Here is a 12,468-nt window from a genome sequence, read left to right on the forward strand (position 1 = left end):
TTGCTTTGAAACATTTTCTTCCCAGATACGGTACAGGGTTGTGACCGAGACTCCACTGCTATGGAACATAAAACTATATACCGTATACATCATCATAGTTACAGTCGAGCTGATTTTGAACCAATAAATAAATAGAAAAATAAACAAATATACAAAAATCTATAAGGCTTGGAATTATTTACAGTGGCTGTAAGAAGGGTTGTTTTGGTGACTTGCTGGTTCCAGAACAATAGAACCGTTTCTTGAAGAATTCTTCATATCTCAATAATATCCACCAGAGGATTCTTTAAGAAGAAATCCTTCTTTCATTCTAGAGCCACAGGAAAATGCTTCTGTGGATAATTGTGTGTAATAACTGAAGATGTACTGTGTGTGTGTGTGCATATATAAACCTGAAGGTTTTGCTGGCCATCAAGTGTCCAGGAGCAGAGGCTCTTGTCAGAGGAACCGGAGATGCCTTTTTGCTTGCAGACATCAAAATCCAGGCACATGACCGGTTCAGGATGGACCTTCAGACTGCTAAGAAGGCGTCTGTAGGACACGTCCCAAATGAGAAGAGAACCGTCTTCATAACCGGCACACAGCAGGGGACCAGTGTCTGACTACAAAGAGAGGGGAAGAAAGATATTTATGAGTATGAGTGTAAAGCAGGAGTATGAGTGTGTGTGTGTGTATGATTGTAAAGCAGGAGTATGAGTGTGAGTGTAAAGCAGGAATATGAGTGTGTGTGTGTGAGTGTAAAGCAGGAGTATGAGTGTGTGAGTGTATGAGTGTAAAGCAGGAGTGCAGTGTGTGTGTGTATGAGTGTAAAGCAGGAGTACAGTGTGTGAGTGTGAAGCAGGAGTACGTGTGTGTGAGTGTATGAGTGTAAAGCAGGAATGCAGTGTGTGTGTGTGTATGAGTGTAAAGCAGGAGTACGAGTGTGTGAGTGTATGAGTGTAAAGCAGGAGCAGTGTGTGAGTGTATGAGTGTAAAGCAGGAATGCAGTGTGTGTGTGTGGGTGTAAAGCAGGAGCAGTGTGTGTGTGTGTATGAGTGTAAAGCAGGAGTACAGTGTGTGTGTGTGTGGGTGTAAAGCAGGAGTACGAGTGTGTGTGTGTGAGTGTAAAGCAGGAGTACGAGTGTGTGAGTGTATGAGTGTAAAGCAGGAGTACGAGTGTGTGTGTGTGTGTGTGTGTGTGTGTGTGTGAGTGTAAAGCAGGAGTACGAGTGTGTGTGTGTGTGTGTGTGAGTGTAAAGCAGGAGTATGAGTGTGTGAGTGAGTGTAAAGCAGGAGTGCAGTGTGTGAGTGTGAGTGTAAAGCAGGAGTACGAGTGTGTGAGTGTATGAGTGTAAAGCAGGAGCACGAGTGTGTGTGTGTATGAGTGTAAAGCAGGAGTGCGAGTGTGTGTGTGTGTGAGTGTAAAGCAGGAGTATGAGTGTGAGTGAGTGTAAAGCAGGAGTATGAGTGTGTGAGTGAGTGTAAAGCAGGAGTATGAGTGTGTGTGTGTGTGTGTGTGTGTGTGTGTGTGTGTGTGTGTGAGTGTAAAGCAGGAGTATGAGTGTGTGTGAGTGTATGAGTGTAAAGCAGGAGTATGAGTGTGTGAATGTATAAGTGTAAAGCAGGAGTATGAGTGTGTGAATGTATAAGTGTAAAGCAGGAGTATGAGTGTGTGTGTGTGTGTGTGTGTGTAAAGCAGGAGTATGAGTGTGAGTGTAAAGCAGGAGTGTGTGTGTGTGTAAAGCAGGAGTAGGAGTGTGTGTGTGAGTGTAAAGCAGGAGTACGATTGTGTGAATCAGCTGCTGCTGTCAACTAATTACAGGCTTCATCACATGACTCCATCTGTATCCTTCGATACACATCTCACTGGAGCTACCTTCTACACACACTCAAACACACAAGAACATGTACGATACGATGTACACCAAAATATTATTGTACTAGTGTACATTTCAGAACTAGCAATGAAAATGTAAAACATCAACTGAAGCTTGATTTAGCAAAAAAAATAAAAAATTAATGAAACAAAAAAATGAAAACTGATTATATTATATATTATTATTTCTATAAAAACAATCATAATATAGTTATTGCGCTTTTTTAAATTAGAAAAAAGAAGTTATAGTGGACCGGATCATTCTGTATTGACTATTTTCCACATAAATTAAACACACACAAACGCTTTTAAGGCGTAAGATTTCTCTATCACACACACACACTCCTCTTTATCCTCTGGTAGACCACCACAGTCAGTCCATCTCTCTCTCTCTTACACACACACGCAGAGTTTACAGATACACTGTGTGACCTGAACTATGTCTCAGCTCTGTTATCGGACAGGAGAAAACACTCGTGCTGAGCCGCTACATGCAGCAGGTCCTCTCATAAATCAACACAGCGGATAACAACACAGATAAAAGCACACAGCTATAACTCACGGCCCGGCTGCAGGCCTTCTGTCTGCACAGATTTACAGCACAGTGTGCCCCACACACACACACACACACACACACACACACACACACACACAAAGAATAGACATAATATGCAATAACTATTATTGTCTAACAGACACATAAAATATGAACACTATATATAATAGTTATATATAATAATAATATAATATATATAAATAAAAAATATATATCTCTCTCAGGGCTGTCAAAATGAACACAAACACGTTAACGAAAATTCATTTTAACGGCACTAATTTTATTAACGAGCGATTAGTGAAGCTAAATTTAAACCTTTAACGCAGCACACTTTTATTCAGGACTTTTTTTTACTCAGATATAAAAAAAAAAAAAATACAAATATTAATCACTAAATATTTCTTTTACTGATACACCAAATCTTAAATCAGACACAAAAATCTGCCACATCCGGCAATTAAAAGCGTCCGTGTGGAAACATAGCAAAAAGTTGCGTTTGGTGTCCTGATGCTTTACGTCATTTAATACTACATAACTTTCAAATATTTACAAGAATATTTTGTCTTCATGCTCTATGTTGAGTTTGGTTTCACTAAAAATAAACATACATTTGCATAAAGCATCCATATTTGATTGGAGTATTTAAAAATTCTAAATGTATTGATTTAAGGTACTGAGAACTGATACAAATGTGCGATTAAGATGCGATTAATCACTAGTTAACTCGCAATTAAGTGTTTTAATAGATCGAAAGCCCTATAAATTTATATATAAATAAAATATAGAAGAAATGCTAAACAGAATTGCGTCATTTATTATGAATAATAAGACAATTTTAATTTAAATGCCTGCTTAGTTAAATAGATAAGAAAAAATAGAATAAATCATATAAATGCAATACACTTTTTTAGTTTACATTTTACAATAGTTTACATTCGTTAGACCCCATTTGGGTAATACAGATGTGTGTTTGTGTGTGTTTTACATTTAATATTCTAAAGATATTTTTCAGCATACTTAAACAAACGTCTTCATTCCATCCATCCTTTATTCATTCACTCCCTTGACACGTGCACTTGTCAGAATTTTCTCCTTTTAAGTGAAATTCTTGAAGATGGACACAAAACCAGGAAGTGGCTAGCAGCTAACGCTAGCGCTATGGACTAAAGATTTAAGATTTTTGCAGTGAAATAAAAACATTTTGAATCCATAGCGCTAACGTTGGCGTAACACTTCCTGGTCAGTGGCCAATGCAAGCGATATTGATTCTTTAGCGTTTTCGTGCATGCGCAAAACAAATCGTATTTGCGGTATGGAGTGACACTGCGCTGACTCTAGTTTCTTTGTGTTTTGATACCCCTGGCATTGTGCAAGTTTTCAAGTAAAAAAAATTTTGATCCGCCAACTTATACGTCCGTAAGGAAACTCAGATTGTAACTATGTTCCGCACGTAAAAATGAGTGCATTCCGTAAACGTGTGTTTACCAAAACAAAAGCCCTGTACCGAAAAATGTGTACCGCTACACACCTAATTCCAATCCATGCAGATTATAGGATGTGAACTGGGATCCTTCCAGGATTCATGGACACTCGACAGTCAAAAACATGTCGACAGCCAGATGTGTTTTTTCCCCCCAAACTGTTGGCACAAAGTTGAAGGTGCACAATTGTGTACGAAGTCTTTGGATGCTGTAGCAGGAAATTTTCCTTTTACTTGTCTTCATTAGGAGACCTGAACCTGTTCCAGCATGACAATGCCTCTGTGCACAAAGCCAGCTCCATGAACATATTCTTTACAGACTGGAGCAGAAGATCTTCTACTATAGAGCTCTAACCTTATTTGAACAATATATTGAAACACTGACTGCACCCAAGGCCTCCTCACCTACATCAGTACCTGACTTTACACACCCATGTGTTTTAGTGGAACATCTACTCAGAACAGTGGCCCTTATTATAAAAACAAATGGAGACTAAATGCAGAATGGGATGTTCAGAAGGAGGCACATACCAATGGTCATAATGAGTCATTATTAATAAATGTGCTTGTAAGCCAACATTCTTCCTGGACTTTTGCAAAAAAGAAACCCCCAAATCTAGCAGGTAGTCCAGCACGAGCGTTCGCTGCTTCACGTTTCTGTACGGTACACGTGCAACTGTTCTACATCGTCTTTGTTCCCGTCCTTTTTTTTTTCCTTTCGGCCCCTCTGCTCTCCGTCGTTATGTCGACACGCCGAGGACGCGCTACAAATCATCCGTGTGCAGTGTACCCTCTGTGCACAAAACCCTGGCAATGAAAAATTCCTTCCATATGTGAACGGAGCAAAAACGTAGGGATTCATTTCTCTCGCTCTCTGAAAGGTCATCCTCTCAGGCGATCGCTAGATTTCTCTTTTCTCCTGCGCGGCTGAACAAATTATAGACAGAATCGCGAGTCGCGTATAAACACATCCCCAACACAAAACAAGTGGAAATCAGCGTGCGAGCCTCGCAGACAGTCGTTAAGTGTTCGCGTCTGTTGCCCTCTGGCCCACGCTCTTCAGCCAAGTGTGGGAGCTCCCTGATTGATGATGTCACAGGGTAGAGGTCAAAGAACCCTGGGTAGACGTCTAATTCATTATCTCCTCTGCGGCCCGGCCTGAGCAAGAGCTCCTGAGTGGGATTACGGCACGAGCCGGAGGAGAAGATCCATCATCTGACCCCTGTTTTAGAGCCAGGAACCTGGGGAACCGAGGAAAAAGGGAGGACTGGAGAACGAAACAAGGAGAAAGAGAGAGAGAGGAAGTGAGGAATGTTTATTAGAGATGGAGAGATGAAAAGGAGAGAGATAAGGAGAGGTGAATGAGTTGCGAGAAGGATTGAAAAAGGAGTAGACCAGGTAGAAAAACTACTTTTTTTACCTATTTTATAAAAATATTTTTTTATCAATAAAATGCTTATATCAATGATCTCATTCCACATTTACATTAATGCTATTTTGCACACGCCCTCATCCAGAGCGACCTACATCTCTCTCATTCATACAACTTAACAGCTATGGGTTAGGGGCCTTGCTCAGGGGCCCATGAGCCGCAACTTGGTGTGGCACTCCGGGAGATCCCTGAGCGAGGCCCTAAACCCCGTACATGATCTCATATAGATGAGATCCTTTTAGGTGTTCTGGACATCGTACGGTAACGTAAATACAGCCCTTGGTAAAGCAAGTGCAGGACGTGACGTCATGGTTTCAGCAGGCGCCGAGTACAGATGGATATCTGCACTGAAACATTTCCTCTTCCCCAGAACTCTGCAAGTGCTGAAAACCTGACATATCACACCATCACACCGAGTCTCAGAGCTCCTGCGACCGTGCGCTGGGACGCCCTCCCATCAGCCAATCACAGAGCAGCGCTGGCAGGCGGTGAGGGGGAAAAAAGGCAGAGCATAAAAAAGAAAAGGAAAGAAAAAGAAAGTGTCCTGAAGAAAACGTTATTAAATAAAGTGTTACATTTCAATAGTCATGCTCACAGAGCTTAAAGAACAACAAGCAATCTGTGAGCTTCATCGCTGACAAACTGTGTGTGTGTGTGTGTGTGTGTGTGTGTGTGTGTGTGTGTGTGTGTGTGTGTGTGTGTGTGTATAAAGTGCATATACAGCGCATATACAGCAGTGGGTGATGGTGAGGATAACAAGACAGCGCCTGGGTGACTGACAAAATGGAGATTTGAACACAAAACAACAGGACACTAAAACACACACACACACACACACACACACACACACACACACACACACACACACACACACTATTTATTGTTCCCTCTCCCACATACACAGTCACTCATTCATGCTCTCTCACACACACAAACACACACAGGTTAGCAATTGCCACACCCACATTTATCTAAGCCTAAGTCTATTCATATTACCAGATGCTCAGCTTTAAGCCACACCCCCAATGCCATATTCTAAACTAATGCCCACAATAAGAAAACAGTGTCCCAGACATTAACAGAATTAACAGAAGCCACACCTACATGAATATTAACCCTATTTCATTAAACAAAAGCCACACCCTCATTATCATCAGCCATATTCTTAACAGAAGCCACATCCACATTAATAAAACCCTATTCCAAGGTACAGAAGCCACACCCACAATAATATAAGCTCAATTCTAATGAACACGAGCGACGTCCACATAAACAACCCGATTCTAATTAACACAAGCCACACCCACAATAATATAAGTCCTATTCTAATTAACACAAGCCACACCCACATAAATATAAGTCCTATTCTAATTAACAGAAGCCACACCCACATTAATATACACACCATTCTAATGAACAGAAGCCACACCCACAATAATATAAGTCCTATTCTAATTAACACAAGCCACACCCACATTATTATAAGTCCTATTCTAATTACCACAAGCCACAACCACATTAATATACACACCATTCTAATGAACAGAAGCCACACCCACATAAACATAAGTCCTATTTTAATTAACACAAGCCACACCCACATAAATATAAACCTTATTCTAAGAAACAGAAGACACACCCACATAAATATAAGCCCTATTCTAATTAACATAAGCCACACCCACAATAACAAGTTCATTCTTATTTATTGGAATATGGGTATGATAATATGTCCTGTTTTTATTGAAATTATGCTATATTTATATAAGACTAATTCTTATTAGCATAGGCTCCACCCATATTTATATAACCCCTATCCTTTTTGCAAAAGACATGCTCGCATTTATTAAAAAAAACATTTCTTATTAACAAAAGGCGTCACCCTTATGACTAACAGATTAATAAAAAGTCCAAACTGAAGTCATCGTGATATTCAATACAGATTAATATCAGAATATCTCATCGCAGCTACTCACAGACCGATGACATTTCAGGGAAATAATCCTACAAGTCAAATTGGATATAGCACACAAATGATATAAGAAATAATATTAAAAAAAACAGCGAGCTATACCTGCCAAACAACCCGTCTGTCGCTCTGACTTCTCACAGTCGGCTGGAAAAGCCATAAATAATACAAGAAGAGAAATTAATTAAGCATGAAACTGCAAGTCTTTTTTAACGACCGGGCCAAATACGAGCTCTTGGCTGCAAAACAGCCTCGACGGTTGATTTATAGCCGAAAGCCACTACGATTCCAACAACTGTAATTACTGGACTAAAGATGAGACTTAAAAAAAAAAAAAAAGAAAAGAAAAAGGAAGCAGAGTTCGGGACACAGCCGCGTCGTAAATCATTCGCTGCTGATCCCCCAGTCTACCGGATAATACTAATGATGAAGGAAAAAACGGTGAAAGGACTATTTTTAAATCAATGGATCAACCAAAATTGGCGTTTTTTACAATAATTGATTAGACAATGACATGTTCGGTGTCTGAAGTTCGCATCGTTCATTTTGACCTGAAGCCAAAACGCTAATCCTGAAAACAAGTGAGGAATGTGTATAGATGTCGTAGCTCCGTGATCTTACCTGCCACATCTTCATGCACATCAGCATGCCGTGATTATCGTCTGGGATTAAAGAGCAGGTCAGCGTCTGATTGCCCAGCTCTCTTACCTTTATCTACAGGACGAGAAGAAAGAAGTCAGGAGGAACCTTCTTAAATGCTGTAAGAAGGCAAATCAGTTTTTCACAACGTTATGAAGGGAATACTATAGCAACACAGCTGTAGCTATAATGTGACTACAAACAGCCACATTAGATTTAGTCAGTAAGTATTAGCAACCATAACGTGTCTGTATAGAAAAACAATCATCAAAGTGGCATGATTAAGAAAAATTATACAATGATTTACGTTCCAAAACGCCAGCGATAAACGTAAAACCGCGATAAACGAAAAATGCGTTTTCATTGTTTAAGCCGTAACTCCTCCCACACACTTTAAACATACGCAGAAAACATTTGCAAGAATATCGCAAGATGAATTTTGTGTCAATTCGTAGAAACACAGGTCACTGTATCACATTTATTGAGTACATGTACAGTAACATTTTAATTTTATAATTAATTTTTTATTAAGAAATTTCATTATATCAACATAAAACTCTTCAATTCTCTATAAGTGTTGTGGTCCACGGTGATCTCCGGGAAAATCAGGCAAACTAATTAGTTACGTGGCAAATGCAATTCCGCGATAAACCGCGGGCGTGAGATTCAAACCGCGGTAAAGCTGGGGATTACTGTATTTATTTTCCTACATAAGCATGTCCCAAAGTATATCATTTAGTCTTACAGAACAATTCTGTTCAAAACGATTAAGTAAACTTAAGTATTTTCAATAAAAAAAATTTAAAGCACTTATACTAATGGACATTGTCACATCGCAGCTTTACAAAATAGATTACAAACATACATTCAATATTCATCCCTATAAGTTGGATAAAAAAAAGAGATTATATTGAGAGGAAACCTTGAGAGGAACCAAATTCATCTCAGTGACACCAAATGTCCATTCATTAGTTCCATCACAGTTACAGACGTCTGGAACCTCCCACAAAAACCACAAGATATTTTCCCCATCACTTGAACCAGGAAAGCCAAACCTGTTGCACAAAGCCAACTCCATAAAGATCTGCTTTACATGAGTTGAAGTGAAAGATCTCCTGCTATAGAACTCCAACCCTATTGAACACCATTGAGATAATTGTAAAAGCTGACTGCACCCCAGGCCAGAGGTAGGAATTAATAAAGTACAAATACTTCATTATTGTACTTAAGTAGGTTTTTCTGGTATCGAGTCAGTGATGGAAACATGACTGAGAACAGAGACGTTCCTGATCACCTGATCATCATCTTTTCTCTGCTTGTGTTCTATATGGCGGATCTTCAGTCTGAATACATTCATTAGAGAACCATATTTTAAATTATTTTATATGAATATATTAATATGACGTGAGGTTCAGTTTCCAGCGTGACACTAAAACAGGTGGTAATAATCACTACTTTTTACTGAAGAACATGTCAGAGCACAAACTTCTTTACTTTCACTTGAGTAAAAAAGTGCAGTCAGAACTTCAACTTTTACCAGAGACTTTTAAAACATCAATATCTGTACTTCTACTGAGTGAACACCCTCATGAAATCTCACACAAATCTCCACAAAACCTAGTAGAACCTTTTCTCAGAGGAGGGGAGGATAACAGTAAATGTAAACTAAATGTGGAATGAGATGTTCAAAAAGCACATACAAAACTTATAATTAAGTGTAAACAAACGTTTGGCTGTTTTTATTATTATGGAACATTAAAGCAGCTACAAACCATCATTTCCTCAACAGCTTCTCATTAATTCTCCATCTTGACAAATAAGTCTGAATGTTTGAAAACTTCCTGACCATCATAAAACACAGACACTGCAGACTCCTTCCATATATCAAATAGAAATGTCCTCAAAAAATGCAATTACATGTTACCATAGAAACAATAATGTATTAAATCAGGCACATGAATACACAAAAATGTGTTGTGTGAAATCTTCAGTTATCTTTTAAAGAATATGAAAAACACTAAGATATAATTACTCGCTCCCTTCTTTCTTTCATAGACCGTTTTTTAGTGCCAACGTCACCATTACGTCACGGCACTAAAAGAAAAAAGGAAAACTGAGTTGGCCGATACAAACCAGTACAGAGTCGGCTGTACTACTACTTCTTTCCACAGCGGATCATCCTTCTCTGCCCTCCCTCTCATTCACACGCATGTACTCAACCAGGCTCTTCTCCACCTGCTCCCTACTCTCAACACAAATCACAATATAATCCGCAAACATCATAGTCCAGGGAGACTCCTGTCTGACCTCGTCCTTCAACCTGTCCATCACCACTGCAAACAGGAAAGGGCTCAGAGCCGATCCCTGATGCAGTCCCACCTTCACCTTGAACCAGTCTGTCGTTCCTACTGCACACTTCACTGCTGTCTCACTGTCCTCATACATGTCCTGCACCACCCTAAAAACGCTTGCACACTTCATATCAGGTAGGGTTAAATAAACTATTGTCTTCTGTTGATATGGTTTGGTTACATATCTCCTACATGCCCACCTAATCAGAAATTGGGCAAATAGTTAATAGATTTCTCATGTAACGCTAAGTTTTTTTAGCGTCTACCTTAGCTAACTGCTAGCTAACAAACAGAAACTAAACATAAAGGAAACTGTGTCTGTGTGTAGAAAAGTTGAGGTATCAGTGAACAGGCTCATGTTATGTGTCAGGTGTGTTCAAGTATTTGCATTTGCTAACGTTTGCCGCTGTTGGTAGCCAAACAAAAGGACAGCTGGTGAGTCGGATCGGCCATCCATTGAATGAAGTAAGTGACCTTACATAGTCAGATAAAATCAGATTTTATCTAGATAAAAAAAATATATATTTACCGTAATTTCTGGACTATAAAGCGCACCCAAATATAAGACGAACCCTCTGAATTTGACAAAGATTTGTATTTTGAACATAAATAAGCCACGTGTCTACACTGAAACTAATGAACTTTACACAGGCTTTAACGAAAGACAGTGTCTGTTACACTGCTTGTATCTAAACAGTAGCCTACTAAAGTCATTGTTCACTGTCTTCCTCCTTCCTTTCACAACAATATTTTTTGAGAGTTTATCTTTTGGCATCGCCGTGTGTTTAAAAATCACCATCGGTGAAGCTTTTCTCCCGATGCCGTGCAGCTCAGAACACAGGTGAAGTGTGTTTTCATGCCCGGTTGTTTTTAGCGTGACGAATGATTCGCATTTTCTGTTGACAGTCAGAGTGAGCGGCAGATCAAATGTCAGAGGAACATCATCCATATTTATGATGTGGTGCGGCCCGATTCAGTGGAAGCGCATCTGATTTAATATAAAGAGTTTCATTGGTTCACCTGAACCCGTTCGCAATTTCATTGGTCTAATGTTATGGGGTTCAGTTTTTTGGCTTGAAGTTTGTGAAACCGGGAAAAACCCAGGAAAAATCCATAAATTAGCCTCTTCATTGTTTAAGCCGCGAGGTTCAAAGCGTGGGAAAAAAGTAGCGGCCTATAGTCCGGAAAACACGGTAGATAAAATCTGGGTTAGGACCACCTATGCCCCGCCCACAAAAAAAAGGTCACAAAAAGTTTACGAACTGAAAAAGAGTCTAAGTGAGCACATTTGAAACCCATGAACGCCATCAAACCGTTCTGTGTACCTTGCGTTCATTCTTTTCTTTCATTTTTTTCCAACTGTAAAACCAAAAATTTTAATTATGGGGCTTTCATTCTGTTTATTTTTTTCAATGTAATATTGAAAACAGAAAAAAGAGAATTTCTTTTTCTATTCTATTTATTATCTACTCATTTTCTCTATATCTAACATCCAATCCTATACTGGAAGTAAAAACAATTCCTTGTCCGTCTTTCCTTAGGAAGAAACATTATTATTATTATTACTATACTATTGTTAACACTTTTTAAGACAAATAAAAATAATAGGAAAAACTATAGCACAATATTCATATTGCAGACAATCTAGAAGAACATGGTGCAGGGTGGGGCAGGACGGGGCAGGACGGGGCTGTTTTGCAATGAGCGATGATTGTGCCCGGTGTAACACTAAAACGACGAAGTATGTGGGACTCCGATTTCCTGTCACCCTCTTGCTACTTTTGAAAAGCATGTAGGGATCCATATAAACATCTTGTAGTATAACCAGAATTTTGTAATTATGCGCTGATGGTTAATCAGCTATTTTACATCAGGGTTCTTTGAGTGTTCCACAAACTCAAATAACTCAAATAAAGTTTCATAAATAAATAAATAATGAAGAAAAAAAGGATTGCAAGGAACTCGAAACACGGCCAAATTGAAATATTTGACTTCTTGATCCAAAATTAGATTTTAAACAATTATTTTTCAGCGTTTTTCAAAAAAAAAAACAAAAAACAATATTTCTTCGCTACCGTGGCATTTGTTGAGCTGCCTATGCAACGATCGCGTTTGCCAAAAGCCTGTGGTGGTTTCTGTTTCCATCAAGTCTTGACTTGATATTTTGGCTCTAAACCGAAGCCGAT

The 12,468-nt window shown here is 39.1% G+C and overlaps 1 protein-coding gene across 9 annotated transcripts in view; it reads right to left on the bottom strand.

Annotated features, from left to right (window-relative positions):
* gnb1l (guanine nucleotide binding protein (G protein), beta polypeptide 1-like) overlaps positions 1 to 12,468 on the bottom strand; it is a 40,240-nt gene that overhangs the window by 10,752 nt on the left and 17,020 nt on the right. For all 9 annotated transcript variants that reach the window (XM_046841827.1, XM_046841829.1, XM_046841830.1 and 6 more), the window contains 2 exons: positions 7,914 to 8,006; positions 393 to 602 (listed from right to left, as the gene is read on the bottom strand). In XM_046841827.1, coding sequence (XP_046697783.1) covers positions 393 to 602; positions 7,914 to 8,006 — 303 coding nt within the window. The remainder of the gene's footprint in view (positions 1 to 392; positions 603 to 7,913; positions 8,007 to 12,468) is intronic.

The sequence above is a fragment of the Silurus meridionalis genome, chromosome 27 (genome assembly GCF_014805685.1).
Source record: "Silurus meridionalis isolate SWU-2019-XX chromosome 27, ASM1480568v1, whole genome shotgun sequence".
NCBI classification, from domain to species: Eukaryota; Metazoa; Chordata; class Actinopteri; order Siluriformes; family Siluridae; genus Silurus; species Silurus meridionalis.